Source organism: Lacerta agilis, chromosome 10 (genome assembly GCF_009819535.1).
Source record: "Lacerta agilis isolate rLacAgi1 chromosome 10, rLacAgi1.pri, whole genome shotgun sequence".
Lineage (NCBI taxonomy): Eukaryota > Metazoa > Chordata > Lepidosauria > Squamata > Lacertidae > Lacerta > Lacerta agilis.
In genome coordinates this window covers 14,168,871-14,187,478 of record NC_046321.1, presented here as the reverse complement: position 1 = coordinate 14,187,478, position 18,608 = coordinate 14,168,871, and the positions used below count along the sequence as shown (strand labels likewise).

Sequence of the window (18,608 nt, the reverse complement as noted above, 5' to 3'; positions counted from 1 at the left end):
TGCAAACATCCCCCCACTCCTGCTTATACCTCCTCCTTATTTTACTTACTTATATTTATACAAATAAATATATGAAACATCAAGGTGGTATATGCTATTTCTGCAAAAGGTCCCAGGTTCAGTCTCCTGCTAAACAAATACCGGTCAGAGACAATAAAATAGCTAGGTGGCAGTATAACGCAGGTTCTTCGGCTGAGTAGCCTTGCTTTTTCAGTAAGTATATGCCATGCTACAAATAAAGGCTGTTCACACACTGTAGTTTTGGTTAAATAAAGGTTCTTCTGCAAAATGAAGAATTCTATTTTATTTACAAAAAAAAATTATACCATCCATAAGCAAAAGGTTTTCTGGGAGGTCTACAGAAATGCAGCAAAGGCACATGAAATATGGCTTGGGGCATTAAAAAAAAAGGCGTCAGAGTAAAAAAGCAAAAACCCACGAAAGAGAACTTCTATAAGTTCTAAAAGGGGATCTTCGTCTCCAGCTGTGATCTGTCTCCATACTAACAAATAAAGCTGGTATTACAAAAACGCAGTAGCTGTCAGGTGTGTTGCGGGGATACGAAACTCTGGAACTTCTCGATGCTCAAGAGAAGCCGGAAGTACATAATAAGAGGGTTCTAACCTCTTTTAGAATTCCCTATTGCATTTGTTCTGCATCCATTATTAGAGGCCTCTGAATGCCAGTTGCTGGGCTGTTGCCCTCAGGTCCTGCTTGCAGGATTCCTGGGGGCATCTGGTTGGCCACAGTGAGAATGGTATGCTGGACTAGATGGGCCTTTGGCCTTATCCAGCAGAACACAGTTCTTACGTTCTTAATATATCCAATATTCAAGTTCTCAGCACTAGCTTTGGGGAATGGGACAGATGGGCCCTTGGGGGTCACCGTTTGTGAAACAGGAAAGCAAAATGATACCCCCTGATGGTGGAGAGGGGCCTTGCCCTGCCTTGTGGCAAGGCTGGCCCTGAAAGTGAGTTGGAAACTTAAGTGGACCATATTCTTGATCTGTTTGCAGGCATTACTGCTGCTGCCGTTTGCGTCTATCCAGCAAGAGTCGCTGATGCAGTGAAAGCACTCAAGGCTGCTGGCTGTGACATCCCTGTAGCTTCAGGTAAGCTTTCCTCCTGTGTTTCAAGAGGGGAGTCTGAATGCCCTAGTATAGGCCCTCTCTCTCCATGTGAAGCCTGACTTGACCGTATACATTCCCATTATGCGGCCCTCGGGCGATTGACGAAGGATGAATGCGGCCCCCGGCCCGAAGAAGATTAGTCACCCTTGGTATAGGGGCTACGGCAACAATGTGTACCACTGTTTGGGGTTTCTGTTGTTGTGGGGGCTGCTGCTAATTTGGTTTTTGTGTTTTAATTTAGATTTCGTTGTGAAATTTACGTGGAAATTGCTCGGTTTGGTTTTATATTTTTAAATAGTTTATTCATTGTTTATAACTACTTTTGTTATGATGTAGTTATGTGGTTTTTTTTTAATCTAGTAAGCCACCTTGAGCATGGTTTGAGCTGTGGAAAGGGGGCATGCAAATAAGATTAGGTATGCATGTGACGCAGCGCTGATGAAAATTAATTTGCTTGTTGCAGCTCTACTCCCCCCCCCCTTTCCTGTTTATATTGCAATTACATGAGGGCAGAATGCTTGAAAATCATCGAGATGTGAATCAGGGATTGCCAGCTCCCATCAAACCCAACAGCAAGGAATTATGGGAGTTGTAGTCCAACAGACCTGAAGGGCACCATGCTGGCCTCTTCTGTTTTAGAGTCTCGTGTGTGGTGCTAGTTTAGCCTCTTACTTTCACACTTCGCCCTTTTGTTGAGGAAAAACAGAGACTGGAAATTTGGGGGGGATTGTGGATGGTTGGATTGTGGGAGGTATCTGGCTGTGGTGAACCAGTTCTAGAGATCTGGCAAACTCATGCCTGTTGCCCCCTCCCCTACCTCTCTGCTTGCACCAAGACTAGCTGGCCAGGATCCTGTGGGTATTCCAATAACTTGCACTGTGTGTGTTTTTTCTCTTAGTGGCAACCGGATTTCCAGCAGGACAGACGCCTCTGAAAACCCGCTTGGAGGAGATCCGTCTAGCCGTGGAAGATGGTGCCAGGGAGATAGACATTGTCATTAACAGAACCTTAGTCCTGACAGGCCAGTGGGAAGGTGAGCATTAAGGGAGTCCTGACAGAAAATGGTTGCAGGAACATCAGGAGAGCCCCGTTGGGTGAGACCAAAAGGCCTGTCTGGTCCAGCGTCCTGATCTCACAGTGGCCAACTGGTTGCCCAGAAAATGTCCACAATAGCACGTGTCCCATGGTGACGCCCAGCAACTGGTATTTATTTAGAGGCATATGCAGTACTGCCTCTGATACTGGAGATAATATAGCCATCATGACCCGTGGACATTTCATAGAATCATAGAATCATAGAGTTGGAAGAGACCACAAGGGCCATCCAGTCCAACCCCCTGCCAAGCAGGAAACACCATCAAAGCATTCCTGACAGATGGCTGTCAAGCCTCTGCTTAAAGACCTCCAAAGAAGGAGACTCCACCACACTCCTTGGCAGCAAATTCCACTGTCGAACAGCTCTCACTGTCAGGAAGTTCTTCCTAACGTTTAGGTGGAATCTTCTTTCTTGTAGTTTGAATCCATTGCCCCGTGTCCGCTTCTCTGGAGCAGCAGAAAACAACCTTTCACCCTCCTCTATATTTATAATCCTTCATGATTATCTGTCTGATCCCCTTTTAAAGCCACCCAAAATGGCAGCCGTCGCTACATCTTAAGGTAGCAAATGCCATAATTTAACAACGCGCTCAAATGAAAATCTGCTTCCTTTTGACAGTCCTGAATCTCCCGTCTCCCAGCTTCCTTGGATTACCTCGGGTTCTGGATATTATGAGCCAAAAATTACCCAATGTTGTTTAACTATTTGTATTTCAACTGTTTTATAGTTGAGCACAACTGATAATAGTAACAACAATCATAATCATAATCATTTTATTATTGGTACCATGCCAGCACTTCAATTTGAGCCCAGAAGCTACCGTATTTTTCCGTGTATAAGACTAGGTTTCCCCCCTAATAAATTATGTCAAAAATTGGGGGGGGGGGCCCGTCTTATAAATGGATAGTGCCAAGGCCATTTTCTTATATTTGAGTCCCCAAAAATAGGGAGCGTCTTATAAATGGGGGCGTCTTATGGACGGAAAAATACGGTAATCAGCACAGATCTTTTTTCCTGGTCCTTTTACCTGGCTATGTGGCGTTTGAACCTGGGAGCCCTTGTTCTCTTTTTGCACAATTTGCTGCAGCCTGCCTAGTGATGACGGGGGAAGCCCGTTACCCCCAATGTATTTGTTGCTGACAACGACCAGGCCCGTGTATCGGCAAGATTTTCTTTTTTCTTTTTTTTCCTTTTTTTACAAAGCTTTCCTTCCGCAAAGGAATATTGTGAAAAATAAATTTTCTCCCACTTTTGTCTTAACTTAATGTGAAATGGGGAGGGGGGAAGGAAACTACATGGGTGCCAGCGCTCTAATTATTTCCAAACAGAATTGTTAAAAAGAACTCGAGGGGTTGTTGGCCTAGCGTTATTTTAAAAAAAAAGGAAAGAAAGAAGGAAAGTGTGTTTCGTTCCTGACAACAAAATCTCTGTGTTTTCTAATTGGTGTTCGCAGAATCTCAGTGCACCCTCAGTACCGTTTAGATTGCTGTTGCGAGTTGTCTCCCTGGAATGCTATTAATTAACGAGCTTTTTAATACAGTAGGAGAAGGCTTTTTCTCTGTAATTGGTTTTCTCTTAATGTACCTTGAATGGTTTTGCCTTTAAATGCTGACAGTGCTCCAGTAACTAAGCTCTGTGTTTGTACAATTATCATCCTTCCATTACAATGCAACATTTCTTTAGCTGGAGGATGTGGTGCTAAAGGCCTCTTTTACCAAGTAGCATCGTCGTAGACAACGTTCTGTTGAACTCAGGCAGGCTATTTATTTATTTCCACCCTCCATTCCTCCGGGGAGCTCAAGGGACGAGCGCACACAGTTACCTCCCCGACCCGCACCATTTTATCATTACAGCAACTGAGCCTGGGGCTTGCCGATTAGAAGGTCGGCGGTTCGAATCCCAGCGACGGGGTGAGTTCCCGTTGTTCGGTCCCATCTCCTGCCAACCTAGCAGTTCGAAAGCATGTCAAAGTGCAAGTAGATAAATAGGTACCGCTCCGGCAGGAAGGTAAACGGCGTTTCTGTGCGCTGCTCTGGTTCGCCAGAAGCAGCTTTGTCATGCTGGCCACATGACCCGGAAGCTGTCTGTGGACAAACGCCGGCTCCCTGAGCCTATAGAGCAAGATGAGCACGCAAACTCAGAGTCGTCCGCTACTGGACCTAGCGGTCAGGGGTACCTTTACCTTTATGGGGCAGGTTAGACTGAGAGGTAGCAGCTCACCTGAGGTCACCCGGTGAGCTTCAAGGCTTGGCAACTCCTAGTCCAATGCTCTAACTACTATACCATGCATATTTGACATTGGCTGTGTGTTGCACATCATGATAAACTAGGGTTTCTCTTCTGGCGTCTTTGCACAAGTAGCGTGCTGGTGAAAGCTCCCCCATTGCTTTCACTGTGTGCTCCTCCTCTGGAACAAGTGAGAAAGCCCTGTTGCTGTTAAGCTTGGCTTCATATAGTGCCCAAACCTGGGATCGTGGCCTGTTTCTCCCTGACAAGCTCACCTTCAGAGGCTGAAGCCAAGCTGTGTTTTAAAGCTGGCAAATGATCCTGGTTTGTTACCAGGATCCTGGGCCACTGGTGTAATGGAACACCAAGCCTAACTTGTGGTTTCATAGCTTGTTTGCCCCACTTACGCCCAGCAGAGGAGTGAAGCGGGAGCAGTTTTTTAAAAACGCATTTCATTTCATTTCGAGCATTTGTGTCCTGTTCTTCAGGGCTCCCAGAGTGTCTTACATACGACCAAAAACAAGACCGCCCCCAATCACAGACTTGTGATAAAAAAAAGCACACATGACACACAAGGGGACAGGGACCAGGAGGGAAGAGGAAAATCAAAAGTCAGGCAATTTGTGTTACGGCCAGCTTGGTACAGGAGGTGCCTGAAGGAGCTGGGTCCTCCAGAGAAGCTGTTGAAATGAGTCCTGCTGCCTACCAGGTGGTCTGGTGAAATGGCCACCCCCAGATGGCAGTTGAGGAGAGAGGATGGCAATGGCTGTTGGGCCACAATGGCAACAGCACCCTGCTTGTTCCCAGTAAACTAGCAACCCCTGGCTTAGCATGACGTGCTAACCATGGTTAGCAGTGAAGGGCTAGGCCTCAGGAACACACATTTTCCTTCAGGGCCCGGCGAAGAGGAAGTCCCTTGGAGACGCAGGGGAAAGTTAAGAAGAACCCAATAAAGGAAGAGCAGAGCTATCAATGGCTACCAGCAATGGTGGCATACCCTCCAACCTTTCTCCAATGAAAATAGGGACGTCCCATTCCATGATGATAATTTTACTATTTATACCCCACACATCTGTCTGGTTTGCCCCAGCCACTCTGGGCAGCTTCCAACATACCGTATATTTCGCTCCATAAGACGCACTTTTTTCCTCCTAAAAAGTAAGGGGAAATATCTGTGCGTCTTATTGAGCGAATGGTGGTCCCTGGAGCTGAATTGCCCAGGGGCCAAAAGAGGATCATGCTTTTTTAAAAAAGAAAAGAAAAGGGGGTGTTGAAAGGACCCCGCTCAGCAGCTGATCAGCAAGAGATCGGGAGAGAGATAAGAGTCCCCGGCTCCCTTTCAGCCCCGCCCTCTTGCCCAGGCCTCCATTGTTGAATGTGCTGCAGAGGGAGGTTGTTTGTTTCCCCAGCGACATGTGACTAGCTGATTAGATTATCTGTCTGGAAACTGTAGAAAAGGCTCCCTTTCCTTTAGAAGCTGCAGAAATGTGAGTTGAACCCCATAAAAACGGGGCTTTTCCTCTTTGCTTTTCCCCCTTTGCAAAATGAGCTTTGCTTTTCCCCCATGCAAAAAAAGCTGCAAAACATTTAGCTGATCCTCAAATAAACCAGGGCTTTTCCCTTTGCAAAAAAGCTGCAAAACTTTTAGTTGATCCTAAAAAAACAGGGCTTTCCCTTTGCAAAAAAAGCTGCAAAACGTTTAGCTGATCCTCAAAAAAACAGGGCTTTTCCCTTTGCAAAAAAAGCTGCAAAACTTTTAGCTGATCCTCAAAAAAACAACAACAGGGCTTTTAGAGGAGGAAAACCAGAATCCCCCCCCCTTGTTTCCTCCTCTAAAAACGAGGTGCGCCCTACGGTCCGGTGCACCCTATGGAGCGAAAAATACGGTATATAAAAACATAATTAACCATTGGGGGGGGAACACCTTCCCTATACAAGCTTGCCTTCAGACGGCTCGGGGGTTCAGATAAGTCTGTACCCTCCAACATTTCTCCCAATGAAAATAGGGACATCCTAAGGAAAAGCGGAACATTCCAGGATCAAATCAGAACCCAGGACAGCTTCTCTAAATCAGAGATCACCCTGGAAAGTAGGGACACTTGGAGGGTCTGTGGTGGCTATTGCTCTGGTTCCAAAAATGCTTCTGAATACCAGTTGCTGGAAACCAGAGGAGGGAAGAGGGCATTTGTGCTCAGATCCCACTTGCGGATTTCACACAGCTGCTGTGAGAACACGATGCTGGAATAGATGGGCCACTGGCCTGATCCTGCAGGCTCTTCTTGTGTTCTTAACACAGAAGTACAGCAAGCAGCTGGATCCCCTCTTCTGCCAACCCCTAGCAAGACTAGCCCCTGTTTATTTATTTATTGGCTGGCTGGCTGGCTATTTTTTTGGAGTGGGTGGGTGTATTTACAATGCTGTGAGTGTGTTAATTGCCTCTTGCACCTGCTATTAGAAAGCACACTTGCTTTGAAATTCTACAACACACTCTGCATTTGTAAAATCTGTAATGTGGGTGAAAAACGCCCTTGATTCTCCCCAGCAGCAGCCCCGTCAGTCTCTCCTTTCTTTCTTTCTTTCCTTTCCCTTTTTTAAAGAGCTTTTTAAAAAGCCCATGGCAAAGTTGAGGGTCGTGCTTGATGGATGACTGGTGGCCATTCGGAACAAGCCTCCACGTTCTTAATACATTTCAAAAATTGCTGAAAATGTTAAGTACTTTAGTGTACGTCCAATTACGCCAAGCCTTAAGTTAAATCTGCTGTTACCTATTGTTGAGTATCTTCGCGCCACTTGAACTATAATTTGTCTAAGCCTGGTCTTTTAACAATTATTTTAAGTGCTCTCTAATGGATTGGAATATAAAAGCAACTGCTTTGTGTCGGCTCCCTCTTTGAGTTTAGGAGCCGAGTCCTTGCACTGGAGTTACTGAACTCCTATCTGATAGATGACTTTCCCCTAACAAGTTTCCATTAGTGCAAAGAAAATGTTAAAAAAAAACACGATTTTTCTCTCTCGCATTTGCTTCCTCCCACCCCCACTAATATACCACGACCAAGGAGAAAAGGACGTGATGCAACTCTGAACAGGGGCTTCCAATTCTAAGATGTTAGCTTAAGCAGCAGCCACCATCACTTCTGTAGAGTGGCTTGAACGATGTAGGATGTGTTGTCAGGGGAGCAGGGGACCGGAAGTTTTCATCTTCTGAATTTCCTATTTATTTATTGCGTCTGCACCCTACATCAGGCATCAGCAAACTCGGCCCTCCAGATGTTTTGGGACTACAACTCCCATCACCCCTAGCTAACAGGACCAGTGGTCAGGGATGATGGGAATTGTAGTCTCAAAACCTCTGGAGGGCTGAGTTTGCCTACCGTATGCTTGCCCTGCTTTTTCCCCAAGGGGCTCAAGGTGGTGTTTGTGATTCTTCCCCTCCTCATTTAATCTCCACAGTAGGTTAGCTGAGAGGCAGGAAATGGTTCAAGGTCACCCAGTGAGCATGTTGTTGTTGTTGTTGTTTGTTTAGTCGTGTCCGACTCTTCGTGACCCCATGGACTCCTGTCTTCCACTGCTTCCCGCAGTTTGGTCAGACTCATGTTGGTAGCTTTGAGAACACTGTCCAACCATCTTGTCCTCTGTCGTCCCCTTCTCCTTGTGCCCTCCATCTTTCCCAACATCAGGGTCTTTTCTAGGGAGTCTTCTCTTCTCATGAGGTGTCCAAAGTATTGGAGCCTCAGCTTCAGGATCTGTCCTTCCAGTGAACACTCAGGGATGATTTCCTTCAGAATGGACAGGTTTGATCTTCTTGCAGTCCGTGGGACTCTCAAGAGTCTCCTCCAGCACCATAATTCAAAAGCATCAATTCTTCGGCGATCAGCCTTCTTTATGGTCCAGCTCTCACTTCCGTACATCAATACTGGGAAAACCATAGTTTTAACTATACGGACCTTTGTTGGCAATGGGTCTCTGCTTTTTAAGATGCTGTCTAGGTTTGTCATTGCTTTTCTTCCAAGAAGCAGGCGTCTTTTAATTTCGTGACTGCTGTCACCATCTGCAGTGTTCATGGAGCCCAAGAAAGTAAAATCTCTCACTGCCTCCATTTCTTCCCCTTCTATTTGCCAGGAGGTGATGGGACCAGTGAGCATAGTTCTTTATTATTACAAATCTATCCCACCTGTTTTCCAAGGAGTTCAAGATGGCGTACAGTGTACATGGTTCAACCCCCCCTTCTTTTTACCCTACTCCTGTGGAGTAGGTCTGCTGAGAGATGGTAACTGGCCCAAGGTCATCCCATAAATGTCATGGCTGAGTGGGGATTTGAACTCTGGCACCGAAGGTCCTAGCCTGACACTTTTACCACCGCATCTTAGGATCCAAACTTTGAACATCTAGCCTCTGGATATGGAAGAGTGCAGCCTCCCCCAAAATGACCTGAACACATTGGAGAACTGGGCCAAAACCAACAAAAAGAATTTCAATAGAGAGACATGTAAGGTTCTGCACTTAGGCAGGAAGAACTGGAATGCCCAAATACAAGATGGGGGACACCTGGCTTGCCAGTAGTTCATATGAAAAGGATCTAGAGGTCTACGTAGACCACAAGCTTCACATGAGTCAACAGTGAGTTGAACTCTGGGCACCACAATTTAAGAAGGATATTGACAGTCCGGGATGTGTGTACAGGAGGGCAACCAAGACGATCAAGGGCATGGAAAACAAGCCCTGGAGGTTTTCAAGCAGAGGTTGTATGGCCATCTGTCATGGACTGGAGATTCAGGCATGGCCGGGGGTTGGACTAAATGACCCTCTGGGTCCCTTCCAACTCTACAATTCTATGAGTCTATCTTAATAAAGTTTAATCAGTATAAGAAGGTCTTTAAGAGGTGCCGGAAAGTTAGCAGTGAGGATATCTGTCAGAAGAATATTCCACGACAGGAGACCAGTGACACTAACCTTAGCTGTTGGGGTTTTCTTTTACAATGAAACAGCGTTCTTCAATTGAGCTAGAACAGGAATTTAATGCTGAACAAGAGTAATACGTTTAGGTAGGGTTGGCGGTTATTTTAATTTGGATATAACTGCAAACTTTATTACTGTTATAGTTATTATTGTTGTTGGTTTCTATTGATTTATTGGTTGGTTTGTGGCTCGTATAGGATATTTTGTTTTTTAGTGTTCAATGCTTTGTTGTGTTTTTATATATGTTGTAAGCTGCCCAAAGTGACTGGGGAAACCCAGCAAGATGGTCAGGATATAATTTTAAAATAATAATAATAATAATAATAATAATAATAATAATAATAATAATAAATGAATTTTGTTTCCTTTCTGTTAGGTCTCTACGAAGAAATACGTCATTGTCGTCAGGCCTGTGGAGAAGCTCATATGAAAACTATTTTGGGGACAGGAGAGCTGGGATCGCTTACTAATGTCTACAAAGCAAGCCTTGTAGCCATGATGGCAGGTAACTTCCATTATTATTATTATTATTATTATTATTATTATTATTATTATTGTCAGGGAACTGTCCCTGATGCAGCGCAAAGTGGTGGAAGGGCTCTCCGGATGCTACAGAGAGCCCCAGTCCCACCTTGCCAGCAGCTCCTCCTCTGGTAGCGAAAGGAGCGGCGAGACGTCCAGCGAGGAGGGGGAGAGTTCACAGGGGAAAGGGAGTAGAGGCTCTGGGGATGCAAGACAGACCCAGCACTCCCACAATCCCGAGGGCGATACAGGGGGAACGCAATTTCCGTTGCCCCAAAGACGTCATGGGGTGAAAAGGAAGGATGGAAGGCGGGGTTTTCGTATACCGAAACTCTTTTGTTGGGGTCAGAATCGGAAGGGGCCATTCCCAGATTCTGACGCCGCTTGATACAGACATGAACTTTTACACTCTGCACTGTACAAAGTTTGCACAATAAAATCATTAAAGGAAACAGCGGAGTCTTGGCTGTTTACTCATGAGCAACTAACCGCAAACCTTACAATTATTATTATTATTATTATTATTATTATTATTATTATTATTAAATAAATAAGTTGCTAGTTATCCCCAACCCTGCATCACCTGCACTTTCCTCGGGACCGCGATCTCGCATGGGTCACGTGACTCACACAGTTTTGGGCCTGGACATGTTGGAGGGTATGCTATAATAAATGGCTGTTGCGACCGGCTGTTTTTCGGCAACAAGGCCCACCGCAGCCCAGATTGTGGGAGGCCTTGTGTGGGACAGAGTGCGCCAAGGGAAACTGACAGAGAGGCTACATGAAGAGCAGTTAGATCTACTATAAAAGGACTAAAGGACACTGGATTAATACTTGAACCAAAAAGCTTGAACATCCATGATACCAGGTACCATGGCCCAGATCCCAGGCAAACCCGATGATGTGCCTCTCCACCCTCCTCTTTCTCCTAAAATAAAGGGTGGTATTCAGCTAAGCTTTACTCAGAGTAGACGTATTAAAATTTATGAGCCTAACTTCGTCACGTTCATTCATTTCAGCAGGTTTACTTTGAATAACTCTTGGCTAAATACCACCCATAGATATTCAGGACCCACCCTATTCTCCCGGTTCCTAATTTTTGAAACTAGTTTTAATGTATTTTTATATTGTTGTAACCCACACTCGGACCTTACGGTGAAGGGTAGGGAACAAATTCAGAGAACAACCGTTAAGTAGGCAGTTAGCCCTGCAGAATTAGCAGCCTTTCCTACAGAACTTCTAGAGTGGGGCTGCTGGTTAATTTAACACTGCAGGGTTCTCAAAAATCTTTGTTTTGATTTTTCCTTAAATAAAAATAAGTTCCGAAGTTCATCTCTCCTTTCCACCCTGTTTTTTTTTATATAATGCAGTTTCACTGCAGTACAGCAGATGGCTCTGCTGTTAACACTACCCCTCCTCGGCCCGCAGCTTCCCATTTTTAAATATACACAATAGCTTTCATTGATCTGCGGCTTTGTTAGCGGCTAAGCGTTTTTACGTTTCCGTTTGAATCAAGTGCAACGGCCAAACGCATCAGACCACACTGTGAAAGCAGAGCGTTTCTTTCTCCTCGGAAATTCTGAGAAACGAGCCCTCGGTTGGAAGCCAGTATGGCGTGATCGTTAGAGTGTTGGAGTAGGACCCAGGAGACCAGGGTTCGAATCCCCACTCAGCCATGAAGCTCGCTGGGTGACCTTGGGCTTGTCACCTACCTCATGGGCTTGTTGGGAGGATGGAATGGAATGGGGAGGAAGAGAACCACCACCACGAGGTCCTCGGAAGATAAAAGTGGTATATAAGTGTAAAGGTAAAGGTACCCCTGACTGCTAGGTCCAGTCGCGGACGACTCTGGGGTTGCGGCGCTCGTCTCGTTTTATTGGCCGAGGGAGCTGGCGTACAGCTTCCGGGTCATGTGGCCAGCATGACTAAGCCGCTCCTGGCGAACCAGAGCAGCGCACAGAAACGCTGTTTACCTTCCCGCCAGAGCGGTACCTATTTATCTACTTGCACTTTGACGTGCTTTTGAACTGCTAGGTTGGCAGGAGCTGGGACCGAGCAACGGGAGCTCACCCCGTCGCGGGGATTCGAACCGCCGACCTTCCAATCGGCAAGCCCTGGGCTCTGTGGTGTAGGACACATTCTACTCATGTAAAAACACGCTGATTCCCAGACCGTCCGCAGGCCGGATTTAGAAGGCGATTGAGCCGGATCCGACCCCGGGTCTTATTTTGCCTACCCATGCCATAGATCATGTGCTGTGTGAAGAATTACTACTTCTTTCTTTTCTGGCTACATCTGCGCCATAAATTTAAAGCCCTGTTAAACCACCTCATGGCTTTTCTCAAAGCATCCTGGGAACTGTATTTTGTTTTTTTAAGGGCCCTGAGAGTTGCCAGGAGACCTTTAATTTTCTCACAGGGCTAACATTCCCAGAGTGGTTTAACGATCAAGCCCTCTTCCCAGGAATCTTAGAGTTGGAAGAGACCCCAAAAGTCATCTAGCCCAACCCTCTGCAGTGCAGGAATCTTTTACGTGGGGCTTGAACCCATGACCCTTAGGTTAAGAGTCTCATGCTCTGCTGACTGAGTTGCCCTAGGAACTCTGAGAGTTGTAGCTCTGTGTGTGGAATAGGTAACAACTCTCAGCTCCGTTAACAAACTTCGGTTCCCAGGATGCTTTTTTTGGGGGGGGGGGAGCCATGACTGTTTAAAGTGGTATAATAGTGCTTTAAATGTATGGTACAAATGTTGCCTCTGTCCTGAACCACTCTATTCAGCTTCATTGGAAGTCCCCAGCTTCTAGTAGCACAAGAGAGGAAGAAAACCTCTCCTAATCCACTTTTATCAATGCCATGCCTCCTTTTTATACAGCCTTGAATAAGGCCTTCAGTCCCATGCCAGGCTTCCCGAGTAACTGAGGTTGGGCTGGGAAGGCTGTTTTGCCCTGGATTGCTGTGCAATTTCCAGGAAGGAGGTCTGTTGTTGTTGTTGTTGTTGTTGTTGTTGTTGTTGTTGTTGTTGTTGTTTGTTGTTGTTAACATTTTTATGCCACCCTATACCCACAGGTCTCAGGGCAGTTCACAAGATAAAACGACAGTATAAAAATACAGAATACATAACCAAAATAAAAACAACCCAATAACCCCCCCCCCTCAAAAAAATCCCCACATTTTAAAAGGGCATTAAAAGGACAGTGCTTTGGCAGCAGCTGCTTCTGAAGTCCAACTCTCTTTAGAAAGAAAACTCCCGCATCTCTGTGTTTAGACACTTGAGCTGAATTTAAAGCACAGTTATATAAAACACTTGAAACCCATTCAGAGAACAAGCAGACAGTGCTTGTGGTGAATAGGAGAACCAGCGAGACGGGCAGGGGGAGAGGAAGGTCCAAAACCACTGAAAAGGTGCAATGGAAACCAGAGTCAGAGAGCACGCAGCCTGCTTTGTGAAGGGGGGGGAAGGACTTGCAGAGTTGGCGTCTCTGCGTTTCGTTTTTATTGTTATTTATAGATGCAGCTTTTGATATAGTATCTGAGCTTTCAGAGCTTTTCTTGTAATGAAAATTGGTTGGGTCAGTGCATGAATTGATATCTGCTCAGTTCCATGGAAGAGGTCTTAGATTGTCTCCTCTCCAGAGGTGTGTTGGGTTCTCTTCCTTTCTCGGGCTCCCAAGCCACCCCCCTCGCTGCTTCTGCTACTGCTGCTGCGGTTGTGTCTGTTTTAATTTGCTGGTGAATAATTTAAAGGGGCCTGTTTATTTTTTAATAAAAGGGAAAGATATAAATTGTCTTGAGTGTGGGTAATGTTACTTACAGCTGCCACCGAACAGATGCTTGGCGTTTTCAAAATGATATTTTAGTCCGCAATCAGTTGCAGGAGAGAAGAACAAACTTTCCCCCTTTTGAAAAAAAATGATCACTCCCACCCATTCTCTTAAACTTTATTTCCCAACAAGATTCCTGCCCGCCCCCATCTCCAGATATATATATATATATATATAAGAGTTGTATTTGATATAAATATTTAATTCCCTTGTGCTAATTTTTTTTTTAGTGGGTTTTTTTTTTATTTTCCTTTCTTTTGAGGGACAGGGGTTGCATGTTAATGCTTGTGATGGACTATTTTAATATAAAGCTATTTAAATAAGTTTCATTTGTCCTCCGGAGCCCAAACTCTTCCCCGGACGAAGTCAGCTGGATGTTAGGAGGTGGGGAAAGGTACAAATGAGAGCTGCGTTTTGAAGTCGCAAAAGACTTGATCTGGGCCACTCGTTGATCAAACGGCTCCCGCCTTTCAAAGAACAAGGGCAAGAAGAAGAAGAAGAAGGAGAAGAAGCAGGTGATGCAGAAGAGTCAAGGATCTCCCAGGGCACTTCAAATGCCTTGAGAAAAGCAGGGTGTGGATTCTCTGTAGTGCTCGAGCGAATGCCGTTTCTTCATTTCCCTCATGCTACAAAGCAGCCGGGGGGGGGGGGGTTGGGGGTTGAAGAGAGTTGCTTTTTAAATACTTTCGAGAACTTGGGGCCCAAGTTTCCTCCTGTAACATCAGCTACCCGGCGGAACACTAGGGTCATCTTTGGTGACCTGGACGCCCTTGCCGCCATCTTGCTTGCCGGATTTCTTCGCCGGCCATTGACGCGGAATGGAAAACCCATTATCGCCGAGGTCGGCGATAATAAAACCAGTAAGAACCAGTTTAGAGTGAAGAACAACTCCAGATAAGGCATAAGGAGGTGTCTGCATGTTCAGGAAAAGAAAATGGGCTGAGTGTACGTTTTCAAGGACTGCGGTTGGATGAAGACATAGTGAGGCGATAGGCTGGCTGAAGGGGGTTGGCCAGAGGACGAACAGCCGAGGTGATGTTTCTTCTACATTTAGGGAGTGTGTCACAATGGAAAGTTCCCTCAGGTTCTTTGGACTCTGTCCTGCAGTGCATTGCTGAATAAAGCCTGGCCCCCTGGTAACTTGGTGTGAGCCTCTGTACTTGAAAGCCCAAGGAGAATTTCCCTCACGCCTTCCCTCCCATAGGAGCCCAGGCTTGCAAACAGCAAAGCAGCCAAACGGTGCCATTTAAAAAATTAAAAAAGACATAAAGAAGCCACATTAGAAACATCTATGAACATTTGAAAATATTATAATAAGATTGATAAGTAAATGGTGATTGAAGAGAACATAGGAATTTGCCTTGTCAGACCATTGGTCCATGTAGCTGAATAGTGCAACACTTGGCCGAAAACAGCTGTCCAGGGTTTCAGGCAGGAGTCTGTCCTCAGCCCTCCCTGGAGATGCTGTGGGGTTGAATTGGGGGCCTTTTGCATGCAAACCAGATGCTCTTCCACTGAGCTGCATCCCTTTTCCCCAAAGACAGAGCCTTCTTAGTCATGGCCCCCCGCCTGCAAAATGCCCTCTGAAGTCATTTTGGCACCTGGTGAAGAAACTTTCCCCCGCTTTCCAGGTCCTCTGTCATCTAGAATAGAATTATACTTACCATTCACCCCTTAGTCTCAATACTGTGTCATCTAGGGGTGAGAGACTTGTGGCCTTCCTGCCATTGTTGGGGCTCCAGCCCCAGCCAGCATGGCCAAGAGTCTGAGATGATGGGAGTTGTAGTCCGTCCATGTCTGGAGTGCTGCTGGTTCCCCATCCCTGATCTCATACAAGCTGGCTGTGAAGTTCTGTTTTTCACACTGAATTGTTGGGTTGTGTCTCCCCCGCTGCCGTTTTCCCGATTTTGATTTATTGTTTGTTTGTCCATATTTGTTGGTTTTTATGTTTCTTTGTTTTTATTGCCTTGTAGTAAACCACCCTGGGAGTTGTCTGTTGTTTTAGTGAAGGGCTGGCATAAAATTATTTTAAATAAACTTGCAGCCAGGAATGCTAAATGCAGCTTCCCTCCTGCGTTTACAGCGATCACTCAGCAGTGCTCCGATTTTGTGTGTGGCGATTGTGCTTCAGCAGAACTGCATATGGTAGTTTCGATATGCAGCACAGGCACAGAAGGAGGAAATGGTAGATGTTCTATTGCAGGGACTGACTGGGCGAGGAAGAGTGGTGGGAGCTGCCTGGCCAAAAGCTCCCCAGGGAGGGCACAGAAGAAGAAGACTTTAGGTGCTGGATCCCGGTGGTGGGACACTGAAGGGCAGTCTGCAGAAGGAAGGAGCTGGGAGGTGCTGGAAGCAGGGGGTTTGAGCGATCAAGGCAGGGTCAGGAGAAGGAGGACTTTACAGGACAGTGCGAGCACAGACTCAGATAGAGAGAAGTCAGATTGACCTGGCTACACAGCAGCAGCAGAACAGTCCCAGTCCTGCCGGCTCACCTCCCCCTCTGAATTGAGGAAAGTCCTGCACATTGCGGAGCAATAGACCAGAAAAGGCCAGAGGAGGAGCTCGCCCACTTAGTGCAGCCTTCGTCTGCTTGGGAGGGATCCAGAGTGAAGGGGAGGGTGGAAACAAAAATTAAAAAAATCCTTCCAGTAGCACCTTAGAGACCAACTAGAGACTAACTAACTTAGTTGGTCTCTAAGGTGCTACTGGAAGGAATTTTTATTTTATTTTATGTCAACTATGGCAGACCAACACAGCTACCTACCTGCAACCAGAACCAAGGGAGGGTGGAGCTAGTGATCAGTTTCAGTGGTATAAAAAAGGTAAAGGGATGCGGGTGGCGCTGTGGTCTAAACCACTGAGCCTCTTGGGCTTGCCGATCGGAAGGTTGGAGGTTCTAATCCGCACGACGGGGTGAGCTCCCGTTGCTCTGTCGCAGTTCCTGCCAACCTAGCAGTTCGAAAGCACGCCAGTGCAATTAGATAGATAGGTACCACTGTGGCAGGAATGTAAACGGCGTTTCCATGCGCTCTGGTTTCCATCACGGTGTGCCGTTGCGCCAGAAGCGGTTTAGTCATGCTGGCCACATGACCTGGAAAACTGTCTGTGCACAAATGCTGGCTCCCTCGGCCTGAAAGCGAGATGAGCGTCGCAACCCCATAGTCGCCTTTGACTGGACTTAACCATCCAGGGGTCCTTTACCTTTTACCTTTTCAGCGGCATCTTAGCTGGAGTAGGGCAAACCAGAGTGTTGTTATTTTCTGTTGATAAAGAGCTAATTGCATTAGATCTCCTTAAGAACCACTGAAATCTATTCCTTATAGATATGGGGGTAGATACCGAAATGTGAATGGGCACAGTCCCCCTGCCTCTCCCACCCACCTTTCCATGCTCCCCCTCCCTCATTATGAAAATACGGCCTGTAAACTCCTTGGGGCAGGCACTTGTCCCACGCTATCAGATTCTGGCGCTGTAGAAATGGATAGCTAACAAGGACATACATTTACTTTTGTAAGTTTCGTCACTTACGGTATATCCCTTGCAAATATTTTTTTAAATGTCTTTGGTGCAGACTTTGTGTGTGTGTGTGGGGGGGGGGGTGTTTGACACAGTCAAAGCATTTATACTTAAAGCCTAAAGGTTTCAAAGCAGAGATAACTTCTGCCTTCCTTCAAGGCATGAACTTTTATTGCAATTCGAGTGCTTTTATCAGAAGCCATTGAAAAATACACTCAAGTTGACATTGAAGTGTGGTGATCTTGGTTGCGTGTGTGTGTTTTTAAAAAAATATATCTGCCTTAAAAAAAAAAAGTTATGTTTAAAATTCATAGCACTTTCAGAGCCTGATAAAGGAGCCTAATTTCCTGGCTTGCTTTGTTCAGTGTAATATATTTTTTCTAAATCCATTTCAAGCAGCTCATTTTTCCATTTCAGCAACTTTCCTCCAAGTTTGGTAGACAATAGGCTGTTATTAATAAAATTAGTTAACAACACTGGAAAGCATCAAAGTTAAATCGAGTTGCTGGAAATGTTCCATAGCTCCGTGCAATATAAGTTGAAGGGAATCGCTTGGGAACATCCGGCATTGTTGCTTTGTTGAAGCTGAGCTGGTATGGACTCAATTGGGAGAGACTGCCGGAGAGCCCCATATATGTTCCCCAGAGCTATTCAAGGAAGGCTGTTGTTGTCGTTTAGTCGTTCAGTCGTGTCCGACTGTTCGTGACCCCATGGACCAGAGCACGCCAGGCACGCCTATCCTTCACTGCCTCCCGCAGTTTGGCCAAACTCACGTTAGTAGCTTCAAGAACACTGTCCAACCATCTCATCCTCTGTCGTCCCCTTCTCCTTGTGCCCTCCATCTTTCCTGACATCAGGGTCTTTTCCAGGGAGTCTTCTCTTCAGGATCTGTCCTTCTAGTGAGCACTCAGGGCCGATTTCCTTGAGAATGGATAGGTTTGATCTTCTTGCAGTCCATGGGACTCTCAAGAGTCTCCTCCAGCACCATAATTCAAAAGCATCAATTCTTTGATGAAGAAGAAGAGGGAGGCTAGGTTACGAGCAAATGAATACATTTGGAAGATGGGCTTAAAAACAAGAAGTTGTCCAATGCAGTGTATCATATACACCAAATCTCAGAAACATAACAAGCTGCCTTGTCAGATCACTGACCCATCTAGTTTAGCACTGTTGGCACCTGCACTGATTAGGAGTGGTTCTCCAGGATTTTCAGCCAGGACCTTCCTGGTCCCACCTGGAAATGCCAGGGATTGAACCTAGGACCTTTTGGCTTCAAAGCAGATGCACTGTCAATGATCTACAGCCCTTTTCACGACTATCCCGGCCATGGAGGGTGAGTCAATG

General features: G+C 45.9%; 1 protein-coding gene across 1 annotated transcript in view; it reads left to right on the top strand.

Moving 5' to 3' along the window:
* The window catches only part of DERA (deoxyribose-phosphate aldolase), a 43,221-nt gene that overhangs the window by 10,715 nt on the left and 13,898 nt on the right, over nt 1-18,608 (top strand). Inside the window, exons 4-6 of the mRNA XM_033162441.1 lie at nt 1,016-1,111; nt 2,028-2,162; nt 9,784-9,912. Coding sequence (XP_033018332.1) covers nt 1,016-1,111; nt 2,028-2,162; nt 9,784-9,912 — 360 coding nt within the window. The remainder of the gene's footprint in view (nt 1-1,015; nt 1,112-2,027; nt 2,163-9,783; nt 9,913-18,608) is intronic.